Below are 19106 nucleotides of genomic sequence, written 5' to 3'. Positions count from 1 at the left end.
TCACGTGACCTTGGGAAAGCTGCACAGTGTGAAAAACGGTCCTCAGTCACTTTTTTCAGTGCCGTTGTAACTTTGAATGGTCACTAAATGAACGTTTGTAATTCGAGGACTGCCTGTAATAGTTCCTGGTTTCATTTGGTGCATGAAATTTGAAGGCATAACCTTCCCATTATATAGCTTCCAAAAAGATGAGTGGCACCTTATTTGAGCAGGGCCTTCTTAGTTGTGGCTTTGGAAGGCTCTTGCTTTTTGGAAGGTTCATAGCCATCGTCTTCTGTTCAATACCGGGAAAAAGTTGGCTTGAGCCACTAGGGAGCTATTAATATCATGGCCTGACGTTCTTTTTTTTCTTCTTCGTCACTTATTCAATGCAATTAGTGTAACTTGTTTATAATGGCGTGTTTCTAAGGTCTGTGTTTTTAACTAATTCACTGTTTATGTTTCCCTGTTTTATCTCATAACCCGAGACTCTGAATAATCTGTGGTCAAAAAGAAATATATACACAGATAGAAATAAACACGTGGCTCAAGTAAAGGCCTTGTGAGTGCTTACCTTTCCGTTTCACAGCTTGAGGGACATTTTTCACAGGTTGCCATATTAGAGGGAAGGACTAACGCTTAACAGATGAATTTATTTAAATTACCTATTCTTAGTTGAATAATATGTATTGATCTCCGGTAAATCTTAAAGTAGAACTGCAGAAAAAAAACAACAACAATTGCTCCCAATCTGCCTTCCATTTGAGGATCTGTATTCTGCACGAGTCAAAAAGAAGGCTGTGAAAATGGGCGTTGGTAAAAGCTTACCTGAGATGCCCTTTCTATACATGCTGCGAGAGAGTCCAGGATAGGGGAAGACTCCTCCTCCTCCTCCATCATCGATCTGAGTCTGCCAAAGCTGTAAAAGCCAGTCCCTGCTGCTGAATCCCAGCTATTCGACGGAGAAACTTGACAGACATGGCTTGTCTCTGAAAAATAAAACAGTAAGAAGACCCCCTCCCCAGCCGTGACCAGACAAACACAGGGTGGGGCTGGACTCTCTTGCAGCGTGTATAGAAAGGGCGCCACAGGTAAGCTTTTACCAACGCCCATTCTCCTCCATGCTGCTATGAGAGTCCAGGATAGGGACATACCAAAGCCTGCATGTCCAAGGGAGGCTCCACATCTGATCCCCGCTGTCCGACACTAGAAGAACCTTCTGAAGCACTCTCCTGCCAAATGCTGCTTCTGCAGAGGGGAAGGAGTCCAGTTAATAGTGCCGGATAAATGGAGAAGGCGACGCCCAGGTCGCCATCCTGCAGATCTCAATGGATGCCTGAGTAGCCCAGGCTGCTGATGTAGTACAGTGGGCTGTAACCTTCTTGGGGACTCGGAGAGATAAAGTCTCATATGCTGTGGAAATATAAGCCCTGATCCATCTGCCTATCATGGATGCGGAAGCCTTGGTCCCTAAGGAGGCTGGTTGGGAAGATACAAACATTGCTTCTCTCTTGCAAAAAGTTGCAGTTCGTTTGACATACGTACGGAGAGCTCTCCGCACATCCAGTGTTTGCTACTTGTGTTCCAACTTTACGTTGAGGCTTAGGGCAGAAGTCCGGTAGGACTATTTTTTGTGCCCTGTGGAACCAAGAATTGATCTTTGGAATAAAAGTGCGGTCTAAGCGTAGCACCACTCTGTTCCCATGAAAAATGCACAAGTCCTGTCTCAACGAGAGAGCTGCCAACTCCGACACACTCCTGGCTGACGTGATAGCCACCAGAAAGGACACTTTAAGTGTTAAGTAATGGAGACCCACTGACCTTAGAGGTTTGAATCGGGGTCCCATCAGGGACTCGAGTACTTTTGGGAGATCCCAAGTGGGATATCTATGAACTACTGGGGGATGCAGGTTTGAGCCTCCCCTCAAAAACCTACGTATTGATGGGTGGTTGGACAGAGTTATCATTATTCCACAACAACACTGGTGGATGATTTACATGATGCCTGGATAGTTTTTATCACCTTATCGTGTAAGTATCTTTCAGAGATTTCCACTCAAGCGCCATGCCGCCAACTGGAACCACTGAGGTTCCAGGTGGAGTAAGGCCCCTTGGCTGAGGGAAATCCTGCTGGGTGGGATTCTCCATGGTCAACAGGTTCACCAGGTCATCGTACCGGGGCTGTCTAGATCAGTGAGGCGCCAGGAATATCAGTTCTGCCTTCTCCAACGTCTTCTGAAGAATGGCCAGAATGATAGGAAGGTGTAGAGGAGACCTGGAGGCCACCTGCTCTGAAGTGGATTGGTCCCTTTTGCTCCCTGGGTAGGGAACCCGGTAAAGAATCTTTCTACCTGCTCATTCTGGGGAGTGGCGAATAGGTTGACTACTGGGGACCGAATCTGTTGGACAGTTCCTGGAACAGGGATGGGTGAAGGCACCATTCCAAGTGGTTGACCTTGGCTTGACTCAGCCAATCGGCCTGGATGTTGTCGACCCCCAAGATGTGATCTGCTCTGAGGGACAGAAGGTGCCTCTCTGCCTACCACCCCAGATGTTCGGCCTCCTGCATCAAGGATTTGGACTGGGTCCCCCCCCCCATCTGTTGACATGGGCCTTGGCGGCCACCTCCATCATGATTAGCAAGTGGGACTCTGTCACCCTGTCCCGGAAATGTCTCAAAGCCAGGAAGATAGCCCTGAGTTTGAGCCAATTGATGGGCCAAGACCTGTCTGTCTGGAACCAACGACCTTGAGCTATCTCGCTTTGCAGATGTGCCCCCCACCTAGCCATAAAGACTGGCATCTGTCATGATCGTGAGTCTGTCTGGTTCCTTGAAAAAAATAACCTTTCCTGATGGCCTGGGACCGCCACCACTGGAATCACCTGAATGAATATAAGACAGACGGTAGAGGAACACAGACTTTTAAAAAATAATTTTATTTTTATATTTTAAAAACATCCCTTTTGGTGAACAATATGGTTCCAGGTTTTTACATTTCCATACAAGCATGACCTTAGTTACGTATTCATCTTTCATATTCAATTTCATATCATATCATTATTTTTCCCATTTTCCTTTAAATGTTCTCAGATATTCTTATATTCATCACCCTTATTTTATCCGTTTCCAATTTGTATCATAACTTGTTTCATTTTTCTTTAAATACCGTATTTCCCCATGTATAAGCCACCCCTTTTTTCCAAAATTTTCAAGCCCAAAAAGTAGGGGGGTGGCATATACAAAGCAGGTACACTTTTTATACGTGAAAAATGCATAAAATAATAAAGTAGGAATAAACTGGTTTTCCAGCAGTATGCTATACTTTTTTGTAAAAATTGTACGTGATGATACGATTACGAGTGCGAGTATGCGATAGAAATGCATACGCTAGGCATCGGCCTGAATGCTTCGTTCCTACTCTCGTTCCGATGCGTAGATTGCTAGCGTCGCCCGCACCGCTTTCGGCGTCATGACCGAAGTTGTAGGTCTAGACGTCGAATTTTGTTTCTTTGTAAATTTTCTTTCTTCATAACTTGTTTCTCTAATAAAATATTTTTTTCAAAACTTCACAGTCCAAAAATTGGGGGGGTGGCTTATACAAAGGGGGTGCTTATACATGGGGAAATACGGTATTCTCATGTCTATTTTACAGTGTTATCTAAAATTCTTATTTCATTTTTATATTCATTATACTTATATACTTTTATCTGTTACATTTGCAAATTTTATCACATACTATTATTTCATTTCGTTATTCAATAAATTTCACCTTATAATTAAAAAATTATCAATTTGAATGTGCCACCCCTTATACATCCCTCAATTTACCCCCCTTAACTCATAATAGAAATTTACTATAATCACTTTGATTATCACATTCTAGAATAACAATATTCTAACTACTACATACCATGTATGTATGTATGTATATATATAGAGAGAGAGAGTGAGTCAGATTCCGCATATTTTTTCCTCAATTACATTCTAAATTATTTCAAAAATGTTAACTTATTCAACTAATTATAGAAACTGATATCGACATTTCTATTCTATATATCTCATAATTCATGTTAACTTTAGTCATCATTTTGTTAAGTGTAAATAGTATTATTATAAATTTCCATTTCCACATTTATTCCAGTTATATTTATATATAATTTAACTAACCCTTACAAAAATATTTAAAAAGAAATATCAGTTCCAGTCTTTTCCATTTTAAAATCTGTATTCTTATATATCACAACACTTTACCTTGCAGAATCCCCTTTCCTGTTCTTCATCTACCCATTGTAATTTATTTTCATTTTTGTTTGCTTTCTGCATCTCCTCATTTTTTGGTCCTTTCTCTTAATCCCCCTTTTTTCCTTTATTATTTCCCTCCATTTCTTACTCCAATTTTTATTCCGCTCCCTCTCTTGAGCTTTCTTTTGTAATTCCCCTTTCTGCTGTTTCCTTTTTCTTTAACTTTCCAAACAATTCTCTCTTTAATGATCCCATCGAACCTCCAAATTTTAGTTTTTATTCTTTTTTTCCCTTTGTTTCAATATTTGTTGTTCCACTTGTTCTTTAAGGCTGGTTTCCTCTTTATTCAACTCCTCCCCTTCTGGTTCTCTTTGTTCTTCTTTAATCAGCGTCGCCATTTCTAATTTTTGTGGTATAATACTGCACATTTCCACTCTTTCATGCATCATTTCCTTCATGTTTCTTAGTTCAAATTTTATTTCCACACAAAGTTCTGCCATTTTTATATACTTTTAATTTTTATTTTTCCCTTTCTTTGATATTTAAGTCCAATCCAATTGTCCAGTAATTTATTTCAATCAGCGTCTTTGATGTTTATTTTCAATAGTCAGTGTCCATAAATTTTTGTTTCCAGGTGAGGAACACGGACTTTGATGGATGAGTGGCTGGTTCCTGCCCATTGAAATGGCAACAAGAGCCATTGTAGATTCTGGGCATGGAGGCGGGTCCATGGCCCAATGCCTATACAAGAAATCATCTCTCCTAGGAGCTGGGACAGTAGAGACAAGGGAACTGTTTGTTGCTGTTGAATCCGGTTTATCAAGTCCTTCAGACTTTCTTGACGATCCGGGGAAAGGAAAACCTCCCAGAAGGTCATGACGATGATCTCCCATAGGTATAGGAGACGGGTGGTTGGTAGAAGATGACTCTTGCTGAAGTTTATGAAAAAACCATGTTCTTCAAGGATCTGTATCATGATCCAAAGGTCACTGTTGGCGGAGTGGGTTGAAGATGACTGAATCAGTATATCCAAGTAGAACTGGACCCTCACAGGGAGGGTGCGTAGGGACGCTGTAAATGCCGCTAAAACCTTGGTAAATACCCTGGGGGCTGATTAGGGGCCAAATGCAAGGGCCCGGTATTGGTAGTGCTTGTTATTGTAGCAAAAACGAAGAACTGGCAATGAAGGAGCCAGATCAGGATATGAAGATATGCCTCGGTGAGGTCTGTGGATGAGAGGAGGTCGCCCTCCCAAACGTTCTCCAGAATAGACTGTAGAGGCTGCATCTTGAAGCACCTGTAGGGAATGAACTTGTTCAAGGAGTTGAGGTTGAGGATTGCCCCCACCTTCTCCTCCCCCCCCCCTCCGTGGCCTTTGGGATCACAAAGAGCTGGGAGCAGAACCCTAGCCCCCATTGATTCACCGGAACCACCTGGATGGCTTTTATGTCTCCCAAATTTTGAATGGCTGATTCCACGAGGGCCCCTCTGGAACTGTCCCGAGAAATTGCACAGCGGACAAAAAACCTTGGAGGAGGGGAGAGGAACTTGAGTTGAAGACCCGACCTCGCAGTCCTGGGAACCCAGGTGTCCGAAGTTGACTCCTCCCACCATGAAGTGAAGAAGGCCAGACGACCTCCGATGGGAGGGGAAAGAGGGCAGTCACTTATAGCGAACGAACAACCTCTTCCACCCCGAAAGGGCCGTTTGCTGGAAAACTGCTGGTCTACCCAATCGATCAGGTTGTTGCTCCTGGTGAGGAGGGGACGCCCTTTGGCCCCGAGGAAAACGGGTGTTGGACTCCAGTTGAAAGGAAGATGGTAGGAAGTACGGAGCCTGACGAAAATCCGACCTCTTTACCGACCATGATAGAATCTTCCTTTTGTCCCTGGTTTCCACCAGGTACGGTTCCAGGGCGCCCCCAAACAGACTCTCGCCCGAGTACGGGGCAGAAGCAAGCTTCCATTTTTGACGCAAGTCTGTCTGCCAATTGCGCAGCCACAGAAGGCATCTCGCTACCACCGAAGATGCCATCGCTTTTGATGCAAATTTTGCAGAGTTTAAGGTGGCATCAGCTGTGATCTTATTTGATGATCTTAATGATCTTATTTATGTCCTGGTGAGACCTGGTATCACCGGGAGGCAAACGATCCTGTAGCTGACGCAGCCAACGCAGAGAACACCTTGTAAAGAAGGATGTTGTGGTGGAGGCTCGGACCGCCCATGCTGCGGCTTGATGAGTACATGTAAGAGTCTGTTCTGACCTCTTGTCGTCAGTCTTAAGGACATCTTCCGGTTCTGTCGGAGGCCCAGATGTGGAGAGAGAGGCAACCACAGGAGCATCAACTGGCGCCACTAGAAGGGCCTTGGCCAAGGAAGGGCCTACGTTATAAAAATGCCTGTCATGGGATGAGGGGCGTGGCCCAGACCCTGGAGAGGTGCACTGTTCACGCACCAGGTCTACAAATAACTTGGGTGATGGAAGCACCTCAGTTTGAACAATTGAAAATAAAGAATCGCCCTGGGCTGAACCCTCCCTCAAAGGTTCTGATGCCACCTCATCAGGTCCCAGCTGGGCCTTGTGCACTGGATATTTGAACAAGGATGGCTTAAAAAGACCTGGAAAAAATGGGTTGTTCAGGGTTTAATCCCTCATCTTCTGATAGATTGAAATCTCTAACCTCCCCTTCCTCCTCCTCAGACATGGAGGAGTGACTTTGGTCTGAAGGATCCATAGAGCCCCTCTCCTCATATTGCCCCCAATCAGAATGAGTGGAAGGAAACCTTGGCTCAGGGGGCCGGGGAAATCCCCACTGTTCAGGAGGGACCACCTGAGGGAAGGTAGGGAAAAATCCTGGGCCCACCCCAGTGGGGTGAAGGAATTGCTGAAATCCTTCAGCAATCCCCTGCCTGATGGCTACAGAAACCATCTCCTTAAGACCCTCAGGACTGCTGCTTAAAGGTGGATCCACTGGGCGAAGGCCAGCAGCTGTAGTAGGTGTAAAGGTGGCCTTCGCCCTCTGTCTGCGGCCACCTTGGAGTAAATTACTCTGAGGATTGGATGCTTCTTGGAGTCCAGGCAGCCTGCCTAAAACTAGGCCCAGATGTACCCAAATCTTGAGGGGAAAACATCTCTGCTTTCTCTGGGGACCATGCCTGAAGACAAACTGGTGGAGCCTAGTTCTGCCTCTCCAGCCCTGAATACAGCCTGAAGGCCAGCTTGCAGATCTCCAGCCTGAGGAGACTGAGGTTGGCTCCTTCCACTTCTCTGCTCCAGGATCTTTGCAAATCGTTTCTCCAAGGCTGCATGACTTCTCGGCCCTGAAATTGGATTTCGAAGCCTTCGTAGTTGCGAAGGGCCTTGGCCATAATCTTTGCAGCTGCCTCCCTCTTGGCTGAATGACCCCGTGGCCGTCTCCTTTTTGCTGGCTTCTGGGCAACCTCCGAACAACGGACCTCTTCAAGGCCCTGTAGGTCAGTCAGATCGGGCCTGTGTGCTCTCCCATTTTTTGTGTGGCCTAAACACTGGAGGCGCTGAGAGCTCCTTCACTAAAGTACCGCCTTAACTAGAGGCCAGGTGAATGGCATCCCTCTATGAGCCTCGCTCCAAAACCAAGTCCCGACTCTCCCGACTCGCTCTCGACAAAAAGACTTCCCCAGGCTGCGTGCTGTAAATTGCAGTGGGGGTAGGCTGCCTCAATAAGCGATCCCAGGCCCGAAGTCACTTTTGGCTGGTCCAAAGCCCCAGCTCCGAAGCCTCGGTGTTAAAGGAGAGCAGCTCCCCGCTCTCTGCGACCACTGGGCTCCACCGGATCCCCGGGAGCTGCTAGTTTCGCTTTCGCTGTTTCCCCTCTGCCGCTGCTCCTACCTCCAGAGACACGCGGCTCACACACAACAAGGACACAAACTGGGGGCCAGCAGCATGAGCTGACTTTCATAGCTTTGGCAGACTCAGTTTGATGACGGAGGAGGAGGAACTTCTCCCTATCCTGGGCTCTCGTAGCACAGCGTGGAGGAGAACATCTACAGACCCTTCGCATCCTGGACATAAACTGTTTCAACTTCTACCCTCAAAAACGACGTTATAAAGCATTGCACACCAGAACAACTAGACACAAGGACAGTTCCCTCCCCACCTCCCCAATGCTATCACTCTGCTAAACAACTAATTCCCACAACAGTGTCAAACTTATCTAGAAAGGCGGTATTACAACCATTATTCTCATCTTCCCTGTTACCTATCACCTTTTTCTTCTTATGACTATACCTTTGTTGCTTATCTCTTACAATTTAAATTGCTTAATTAGCATCCTAGTATGATTTATGTTGATTGTTTATTTAGTACCCATGACTTATTAAATGCTTGTATCTAATGTTTTATGATGAATGTATTTTTACAACGCTTATGATAATGATCTGTCACTATTGTTGTATGCACTGGAGGCAAATTCCTTGTGTGTCTAATCACACTTGGCAATAAAGAATTCTATCTAAAGGATGCTAGATAGTCTTCTCTAAACCTGGGGTTTCGTTGGCTTGTCAAGTCACAAATTCCTCTGTCACAAAGTGGATTCTGTTGTTGCAATGAGGTTGCATACAGGCAAGCCTCAATTTACAACCATTCGTTTAATGACCATTTGAAATTTCAACTGCACTGAAAATGGTGAGTTGTGACTGGTCTTTGCACTTCACAATTGTTGCAGCAACCCTGTGGTCACACGATAAAAATTTGGGCACTTTGCAAACCAGGATGGTATGTACAATGATTACAGCATCCTGAGGTCGTGTGATGGCCATTCGCCAACCTTCCCAGCTGACTTCTGGCAGGCAAAGTCAGTATGATTCACTTAACAACTGCAGTGATTTGCTTAACAACAATGGCAAAAAGGTTGCAAAATGAAGCACAGTTCACTTAACAACCTCCTTGCTCAGGAGTGGAAATTCCCCCAATTGTGGTTGTAAGTCCAGGATTTTGTTTCTGCCCTTGTTAGTAATACCTTCTTCTCCTTCTCAAGGGTTGTTTCCTTGTACCAAATTTAAACTGGGTTCACACAGCATGCTAGATTGTCTGATAAGAGCATACACAGCTAGCCCTCAACGTACGACCACAACTGAGCCCACAGTTTTATGTTGTTAATGAAAAATTTGTTAAGTGAGTTTTGCCCCAGATTACCACTTTTCTTGCCGCTTTTATTAAGTGAATCACTGCAGTTGTTAAATTAGTAACATAGTCGTTAAGTGAATCTGGACTTCCCCACTGATTTTGCTTATCAGTAGGTCGCAAAAGGGGACCCCCCCGGGACTCTGCAACCGTCATAAATGTGAGTCAGTTGCCAAGCATCTGAATTTTGACCATGGGGAGGCTGCAACGGTTGTTAGTGTGAAAAATGGTCATAAGTCTCTTTTTTCAGTAGTTATAATATGGAACAGTCACTAAATGAACTGTTGTAAATCAAGGACTGCCTCTATTGCAGCGGTCACCGACTGGTGATCTGTGGACCACTGGTGGTGTGCAAGAAATTTTTGGTGGTCCTCAAAAAAATTATTTGCATTTTCTATATTGCACTAAATACTATTTATCTTTAAAAAAAATTCATATTGGTGGTCCGCGGGATTTAAAATTATGAATTTAGTGGTCTCTGAGATCCGAAAGGTTGGTGACCCCAGCTCTATTGTGTGAATTCAGCAATTGGGTTCCATTAATTCAAGTTTAGGGTTTGGTGCTCTGTCTTATTCAATTCAATTCAATTCAATTCAGCAATTAATTCAGGATAATCTCATATATCGGATGGATGAGTCAAGACGAGAACTTCAAGCACTATAGATAGTCCTTGATGTACAACAGTTTGTTTAGTGACCATTCAAATTTACGGCACTGAAAAAAGTGACTTATGACTGTTTTCACACTTATGACCTTTGCAGCATCCCCATGATCGGGTGATCAAACTTCGGACGCTTGGCAACTGACTCATATTCACGACGGTTGCTCTGTCCCAAGGTCACGCGATTCTCCTTTTGTGACCTTCTGGCAAACAAAGTCAACGGGGAAGCCAGATTCACTTAACAACTGTGTTAAGGCAGGTTGTAAAATGGGGCAAAACTCCCTCAAAATGTCTCACATAACCACCAAACGTTTGGGCTCAATTATGGTCATAAGTCAAGGACTACCTGTATATATGAACTTTTTGCCTCTTAATTAGCTTGAGAAATGATCTCTGGGATTTATTTTGCTTTATTTTGACAGTGAATTAACTGAATCATTTGGGGTTTGGAAATCACAAGGATTGTATAATATGCTTTAATTTGTTCTGCATGGATTGCTATGTGATACTTCTTTTCTTCCCTGAAGTCAAATATTTGACTTAGTTGTTTTCCAGCATCTCTAAACCTAGATAATAGAATTTGAGTTACATAAAGAAATAAGTCCAGAAATTAAAACCTTGTTTGGCAAAATAAGCTGGTTGTTGAATGGTAACCAGGGAAACAGTGTTTCAGGTGTGTGTTTAGTCTGATTGAAGGAAGCTCCTTAACACAAGATCAAGGGACATCTTGGTCAAGCGGGTTGGACTAGAAGACCTCCAAAGTCCCTTCCAACTCTGTTATTCTGTCTTCTATTCTGTACCTTGAGCTTCTCTTTAGGCTCTCAGAAGCTCCAGGTGAGAACCACAGTCGGGACTCCATCGCTAAGCAGCATGGTGGTTAAGTAAACACACAACCTCACCGACTTACGACGGCAGCTGCGGTTGTTAAGCAAATCACCGCTAAGCACGATGTTGCGTGGTTGCGACATGCAACTTCCTACCCTCTTCCTTACTGGATTTGCTCCTTTGGAAGCCGGTGACGAAGTTTCGAATGGCGAACACCGACGTTGAGATGCTGCGGCCGTCGTAAATGTGAATAAGTTGCCAAGTGCTCATGTTGTGATGACGTGACCACAGAAATTTTGAGGATGGGTTTATAAGCTTCTTTTTTCAGCACCTTCATAGCTTCAAAGGAACCGGCCCATTTCCGGACTTCCAAAAGGCTCATTTTCCGCCCTCCCAGAGCACTTACCTGCATCCAAAATGGAGACTCCTGGGAGGGGGTGGGGCAGGCATAAAGACAACTCTGCCTTTCTTCAGGAAAAATAAAAAAATCTGGATTTATGCTGGCTGTCCCTTGTGAGAGCCTGCCTTCAAAGGAATCGCCGTATTATGATACCGGAGAACAAGTGTGTGAAGATCTCAGAGTGTGACCCTTAACCCATTACTGCCTGCAAAGCTCAGGATCAAAAAAAAAAGAAAGTTCTCATTTCTATTCTTGTCAGATTTCAAAAACCAAGGAAGGCATATTGGGTTTCTTCCAAGCACATTTCTTCATTGTTCTTCCCTATAGACAGAATCTTGCCCAACTAAAGCATACTAACACCCCCCGCCTCACCCGGCAAGGCATATACAACTGCTTGTTGTAACCAACTTATAACAAGTTTGTTTAGTGACCATTCGAAGTTACAACAGCACTGAAAAAAGTGACTTAGGACCGTTATTCACCCTTACGACCGTTGCAGCACCCCATGACCTTCTGATAAGCCGTGTCCAAGGGGAAGCCAGATTCACTTAACAACAATCTTAATATCTTAACAACTGCAATAAATCACTTCACAAATATGGCAAGGAATGTAATGAAATGGGACAAAACTCACTGCATTGCCTCTTGTTCCTCTGGAATACGTCTCCTCCCTCCTGGCAATTGGGACCAGGTTCCGTCACAATCCTCAGTTCGTCTAAAATATGCTTATATATTGCCCCAATTACTCTAAATTTCCTATTACTTGCAGAAAATGAAAAGAATCGTTTATTTCAGGCTCATCCCAGTAAAATTGACTAAGAATTGCAGATAGAATTTCTGGAAGGATGGCTTACTCATTGCCATCAAACGTCACCTGTAAATGCTCAGCAGGAGAATGTTTGATGTGTTCCTGATAGTAAGTTTCATTTTTCTGAATGATAATATGGATAGAATGAGCCAAAGATTGTGGTTAGTCCAGGAGGAATTGTTTGAGCCCATTTACTAAGTCACTGAAAATGAATTTTACAGATGGATCCAGTTTTCCCTGTAATGGTAGCCCTCAATTTATAACAGTTCATTTAGTGACCATTCAAAGTTACAACAGTACTGAAAAAAGTGACTTACAACCGTTTTTCACACTTAACCACCATTGCAGTGTCCCTATGCTCACGTGATCAAAATTCAGATCCTTGGCAACTGACTCACATTTATGACGGTTTCCGTGTCCTGGACCCTGTGATTCCCCTTTTGCGACCTAATGACAAGCAAAGTCAACGGGGCAGCCTGATTCACTTAACAACCATGTGTGACTTAGGGAGAACAATTAACCAGTGGAACAGAAGTTGCCTTCAGAAGTTGTGGGTGCTCCAACACTGGAGGTTTTCAAAAAGAGATTGTATAACCTTTTGTCCAGAATGTTATGGGATCTCCTGCTTCAGTGTTGGGTTGGTCTGGATGACCTCCAAGGTCCCTTCCAACTCTGTTATTCTGTTTGTAAGTGAGAAAAATGCTCATGTCACTTTTGTCAGTGCTGTCACTAAATGTACTGATCTAAGTCCTAGGACTGCCTGTAATTAGAGGAAAAAGGTAGATTCCTAACTCGTGTATGAGAATATTTTCTTGTAAGTGCTTAATGCGTTAATACTTTTATTCAGATATTGTGGTAATGATAAACTATAAAAGAGATTCTTTTAAGAATGGTCTAGTAGTAGTGAATTTACAGAATTTAAGGATAATCAATCACAACTGCTTACATGTATAATAAGAGCTATTACTGGTAGGTAGCTGACTATTCTTATCAGATCTATTGTTACTTTAAGTTTAATGCTAATAGGTTGGATAATTCTGGCAAATTAGAGAATCTGGATTGTTTCTTATTGCAATAGATAGATGTCTCCTTTCCAAGTGTAAGTTAATTGAAGAAGCCTTTACAGTATTAATACAATTATTCAACAGTTTAGCCAGGACCAGAGCAGAGAGTATTGTTTAAGAACTGATAAATAGGCTCAGATAGGGTGATTCTTGTTCTTTTGTGACTTGGACAACCAACGGAGTTTTGGTTTTGCAAGTAGTCTTTGACTTACAAACATAACTGGGCCCAAAATTTCCATTGCTAAGTGAGACAGTTGTTAGGTGAGTTTTTGACCCATTTTATGAGCTTTCTTGCCACGGTGTCATGCCCCTGTTGGAACCTGATTCTGAGGGGGAGGTCAAGCAGCTGACAGGGAGTGGGAGTGTGGCTCTGGTGGCTGTGGAGGAAACTGGGGAAGGGCACAGGCTGGCTGGGCCTTCATTGGAAGACCCATTCTAGGGCATGCAGAGAGGAACAGAGAAGGGAGCAACATGGGTTATGGGGGAGAAAAGGGACCTGATTCCCTTCATTAGCTGCAGCTGGGAAAACAGGATTTAAAAAGGGTGTTTGTGCACAGCACCTTGCTGGAAGCAAAGCGTGATTTATCTTTGTCAAGTCCTATCTGGATTCCGGAGTCCTCCCAACTGTGTGTGTTTTGTTATCTTTTGGAAACCTGCAATTCCTTATCCTGCCCTGTCTCGTTAACTGCTGCAGTGTGTTTTGTGTTGGTTTTTATTTCTAATTTCGATGTACTTTGGGGTCAGACTGAATTTCTTCCCTTTAAAAACTGTTCTTGAGAGAGTTTTTTTCTCCAGCCGATGATAACTGGATATTGGGGGCCAAGTTGGAGGTATTAAAAGGGACTTTGCCTACTTTTGTGACTTTGTTGCTTTTGTGCCACACCCCTTTGGGTCATTAAGTAAACCACACCAGTCGTTAAGTGAATCTACCTTTCCTCTTGTCTTTGCTTCTCCTGTCTTCAGACATATGGCCTATCTTTGCTGTCATCTCTTAAGGTGTCATTGACTGAACGGCTGTTAAATGAGAAATATCTGTACTTCACACAGAGGAGGTGCCTCTTTAGCAAGGCATCTCTTGATGTTTGGATGGGATGAGCTTGGGAAGGCAGTCTCTGATATGTGCTACACTGCGTAGGGGTGTGTATTTGTGTGTGTGTGTGTGCTATGGGGTAGGTTTATAGGTGATAGCTGGCACTTTCATATTTCATATTTAGCAATATTCAGAAATGACAGATCTGTCATCTCTCTCCTTTCTGCCGAGTAAGCAAGGTGGATTCTTTTCACGTCTTTTTTCCCCTTTAAGGTGTAAATTAAGCACACACAGGTGACAGTTAAAAAAAAGTCCATCCGTCTAAAGAATTCACCGCTTTGTATCTTTTATGCCGTTATTGTCATTCTCTTTTGATCTTTTAGGTTATTATTTTAATTGTGCAGGAGGACAAACGTTGCTTGTGCAGAACTGGGTAGCTTCTCAGTGCCAGCCTTCCCTGCTCTTTAGGAAACCACATCCTGTGCAAAATTCTCCCTCCCATATTCCACACTCCCCAGATCGTTTTAGTTATTTTAGAAGTCATTTTAATCACCCAAGGTCCTCCCTCCCTCCCTCCCCTCCTTTCTTCCCTCCCTCCCCTCCTTTCTTCCCTCCCTCTCTTCCTTCCTGTTTCTCTCTCCTCCCTCTTTCTTCCCCCCCCCCTCCCTTCCTTCCCCTCTTTCCTCCCTCCTTTCTCTTCCTTCCCCTTCCCTCTCGTCCTCCCCTCCTTCCATCCCCTCTCCCTCCCTCCTTTCCTTCCTGTCTCTTTCCTCCCTCTTCCTCCCACTCCCTCCCTTCCCCTTTCCTCCCTCCTCTCTCTTCATTCTCTTCCCTCCTTCCCTCTCCTTCCCCACCTCTCCCTCCTTTCCTATCTCTTTCCTCCCTCCTTTTCCCCCTTCCTTCCTCCCTCCCTCCTTGCTTAGACCCCAGCCAGGTGAATTTCTAATACCATCTTTGGATTTTTTTTTTAAAAGGCTCATGGTTTTATCTAACATGGAAATACAGCTCAGTCCCTTTTCTGTTCTTGTTAGACCAGAATTCCCCAATCTTTCCAGGTTGGCAGCCGGGAATGGGTGGGGGACAAGAGGGGATGGTTTTGTGGGAGAGGCAGGCATGTGCGTGCACATGAGCGTCTGTGGCTTGCTGGAGTGGGGCCACAAACACTCACTTGAGTGGGGCTGCAAACACCCACAACTCTCGAACGAGTGGGCCTGCGAGTCCCCGTGACGCTTGCATGAGTGAACCTGTGTGCGCGTTCGCAGATGCCGGCACACCAGCCGGCCAATCACATGGCCTGGTTGCAAATAGGCCGCTGACAGGTGGTGGGCTGCGGCCTACGGATTGGGGATCCCTATCCTAGATCACTGGTGGCTAATCTTTTGGGGCTCCTGTACCCAAAATTGCAATGTTTGTGGCCCCCTCATGCCCCCTGCACATGCATGTGTGATTCCCCGCTCCTTCCCCCGCTGCCCCCTTACCTGCACTGTGCCTCCCAGCTGATTTTCAGCCCGTTTGAGGCCTTTTTCAGCCTCCCAGAGGCTCGAGGGAAGCCTCTGCAACCTTTGTAGGCCGAAAAATGGGCCTGTTTCATCACTTTTGGTATTTCCAGAAATACCAGAACTGACAAAACGGGCCTGGTTTTCAGCCTACAAAGGCTGCAGAGGCTTCCCTTGAGTCTCTGGGAGGCCGAAAAAGTCCTCAAACGGCCCGAAAATCAGCTGGGAGGCGCGCGCATGCTCAGTGAGGTAAGTTTGCCTGGAGCTCGCATACCCACACAAATGGCTCTAGGTGCCGTAGGTTCACCATCATGGTCCTAGACTATTGTCTGCACTTTGTTCTTCAATCTCAGTGCCTGTTTCTTTCTCGTTTCAGATTTTCTATTTTGTACATACATTGTTTTGTATATACTGTATATGATGACTTCGGTGGGCAGTGAACGTACTCGGGGCACTCGAGAAAAAACACAGATTCCAGCCGCGCAGCCGACACAACCACAGAAACCAGTAGTCCAGGTAGGAATTTGGCAGCGTTGTCTCAACATCCTGAACATGTTGATGGCCAAGTAAGAAGAATGTCACTCGTGTGAAGTCTGTAAATTAGCCAGGAGGTATTCTGTAGATTTGGGGTGTGGGTGCCCCAAAACCAGCACCAAAGTTTGAAGACTATGACTAAGCTGAAAAACCTTCTTCTTCTGTTTTTCAGTGTACCTATTGACAGTCCTCGAGTTACAACAGTTCATTTAGCGACCATTCATAGTCACAGAGGCATTGGAAAAAATGACTCATGACCGTGTTGTCACACTTATTACCACTGCAGAATCCTCAGGGTCACATGATCAAAATTCAGGTTCTTGGCAGTTGACTCATTTTTATGACGGTTGCAATGTCCCGGAGTCACCTGATCCTGTGATGACCCGGAGTGTGGCACAAATATAACAAAGTCACCAAAGTAGATAAATTCCCTTTAACGCCTCCAACTTGGCCCATAATGTCCAATTATCCTGGCGGGAGATCAAACTCTTTCAAAAGCAGTGTACAAAGGGAAGAAATGCAGTCCAAACCCAAAATACAGATAAAGTAGAAATAAAAAAAACCAACACAAACCATGATGAAGTAACACGACAGACCAGGATAATAACTTGCAGACTTCAACAGATAACAAGGCACACGCAGTTGGGAGAACGCGAAAACCCAGATAAGCCTTGACAAAGATAATGCATGCTTTGCTTCCAGCAATTTTGCCATGCGCAGTTTGCCCTTTTAAACGGTCTTCCCAGCTGCAGCCCATGAAGGGGATCAGGGCCCTTTCCTCCCCTGTAAACCACGTTTCTCCCTTATCCGTTCCTCCCTGCGTGCCCAGCCAGACTGTGCCCTCCCCAGTTTCCTCTACAGCCACCAGAGCCACGCTCCCACTCCCTGTCAACTGTTCCACCTCTCCCTCAGAATCAGATTCCAACTGGGGCATGACAGGTCCCCTTTTGCGACCTTCAAGACAAGCAAGGTCAATGCGGGAAGCCAGATTCGCTTAACGACCGTGCGACTAACTTAAGAACTGCAGTGATTCACTTAACCAATCTGGCCAGAAAGGTCATAAAATGCGGCAAAACTCCCTCAGCGACAGGAATTTGGAACTCTGTTGTGATTGTAAGCCGAGGACTGTCTGTACTCTCTCTCAACTTAGTGGCAGTGAGGAAAAGCTATAATGAAACCGATCGTCCTGTCATCCTCCTGCTATTTTCATTTTTTTTCTGGCGACTGGATGACCCGCAAGAGCTGCTTAGCACAGCAAAATCGTGGCTTCCAATTGGAGGAGTAACTAAAACACTTTGTCAGATGCCGCTGATGGATTGTCCTTCTTCAAATTACATGCTTAAAAATGTTGTGGTTTTTTTCCCCCTAGATGCTTCCTCAGTTCATGCTCTTTTTTATTATGGGAGTTTTGGGCTACTCAAAAAAAATAACAAGCCAGGATAAAGAAAATTTAGTTTTGTTCATCACCATTATGTTTGCAAGCCTCTTGCCCATGCCAGGGAGTTGTCAGATATTATCCCCGAGTGGAATCATGCGTCGTCTTGCTTGAGATTTCCTTTTGCTGAATTTCATAAATTAAAGCTGGTGCATTGAAATGAAAAATGCAAATATATTTAACGGTGTGGTTTAACTTTGGCCAGAAACTACATGGGTGGACTCTTAAGGGATGCCAGGTGTTTCTTGGTTTAATCAAACTTGTTTACATCCAGGCCAGAGTTCAGACCATAATTTTAAATACATTTGCAGTTTTGCTTAGATGGTAAGTGCAAATCATCACCTGTGGTTCGCATTCATTGGCTAGAGTAGCTCCATTGGGAGGTATAACCAGCTAGAAAAACCCATTAATTTATTAAATTTTTAGGCTGCCAAACTCCCCTAGAGGAGACTTGAGGCAACTTACAACCAAGCATAGGTAGTCCTTGACTTATAACTATTTGTTTACTTAACAGATTACAGATAACAGATAATCAGAGTTGGAAGGGATCTTGTAGGTCATCTAGTCCAACCCTCCCCAAGCGGGAGACCCTACACCATTTCTGACAAATGGCAGTCCAATCTCTTCTTGAAAGCCTCCATTGATGAAGCTCCCACAACTTCTGAGGGCAACTTCTGTTCCATGGGTTGATTGTTCTCACTGTCAGAAAGTTTCTCCTTATTTCCAGGTTGAATCTCACCTTGTTCAGTTTCCATCCATTGTTCCTTGTCTGGCCTTCAGGTGCCTTGGACAATAGCTTGGCCCCTTCCTCCTCTCTGTAGCAGCCCCTCAAATATTGGAAACTACTATCATGTCTCCCTTGGTCCTTCTCTTCCCTAGATTAACCAGGCCCAGTTCCATTTGAAGTTACAATGGCACTGAAAAAAATGACCTATGACCAGGGGTGGTATTCAAAAATTTCAGCAACTGGTTCTCTGCCCGGTTGCTGGGGGGTGGTGGTCATGGTGGGCGTGGCCTAGTTAGCCTCCTGCACCACGGTGGGAAGGGGGGCGTTTTCGCTCTGCCCGGGCTCTGGAAGTTTTCCTCGAGCCTCTGGAAGGGTGAAAAAAGCCTCCAGAGGCCCTCCGGAGACCAGGAACAGGCCTATTTCCGGACTTCCAGAACTTCCAGGACCCTCCCTGTACCCTGGAGGGCAGAAACGGGCTTGTTTTCACCCTCCACGAGCCTCTAGGTGGCCCGTTTTCTACCTCCCCGGGCTCCATGCACCCCCTGCACTTACCTGGGATCCAAAACGGGCTGCATGGAGACTCTTGGGCAGGGCGGGGTGGGGCCAACCAGTTGTTGGAACTACCGGTTTGCCGAACCAGACGTAAAAGTAACATCCGGTTCTCTCCAACCGATCTGAACCGGCTGAATCCCACCCCTGCTTATGACTGGTTGTTTTTTTTTTTTTAAACACTTGGGACCGTT

General features: G+C 44.8%; 2 protein-coding genes across 3 annotated transcripts in view; one reads left to right on the top strand and one right to left on the bottom strand.

Moving 5' to 3' along the window:
- Positions 1-19106, top strand: part of UBAP2 (ubiquitin associated protein 2) — a 132913-nt gene that overhangs the window by 15443 nt on the left and 98364 nt on the right. For both annotated transcript variants that reach the window (XM_087927587.1, XM_087927586.1), the window contains exon 2: positions 16044-16183. In XM_087927587.1, the coding sequence (XP_087783713.1) occupies positions 16085-16183 (99 nt within the window). In that variant the 5' untranslated portion in view covers positions 16044-16084. The remainder of the gene's footprint in view (positions 1-16043; positions 16184-19106) is intronic.
- Positions 5599-7281, bottom strand: LOC148127459 (uncharacterized). Its single transcript, XM_087927581.1, is given in 3 exon segments — positions 5599-6310; positions 6312-6854; positions 6856-7281. Coding segments are annotated over 3 exon segments (1266 nt in total). The 5' UTR covers positions 7153-7281; the 3' UTR covers positions 5599-5884.

Source organism: Pseudonaja textilis, chromosome 2 (assembly GCF_049901715.1).
Source record: "Pseudonaja textilis isolate UNSWEBS1 chromosome 2, rPseTex1.2, whole genome shotgun sequence".
NCBI lineage: Eukaryota > Metazoa > Chordata > Lepidosauria > Squamata > Elapidae > Pseudonaja > Pseudonaja textilis.
This window is presented reverse-complemented; position numbering and strand designations above follow the sequence as displayed.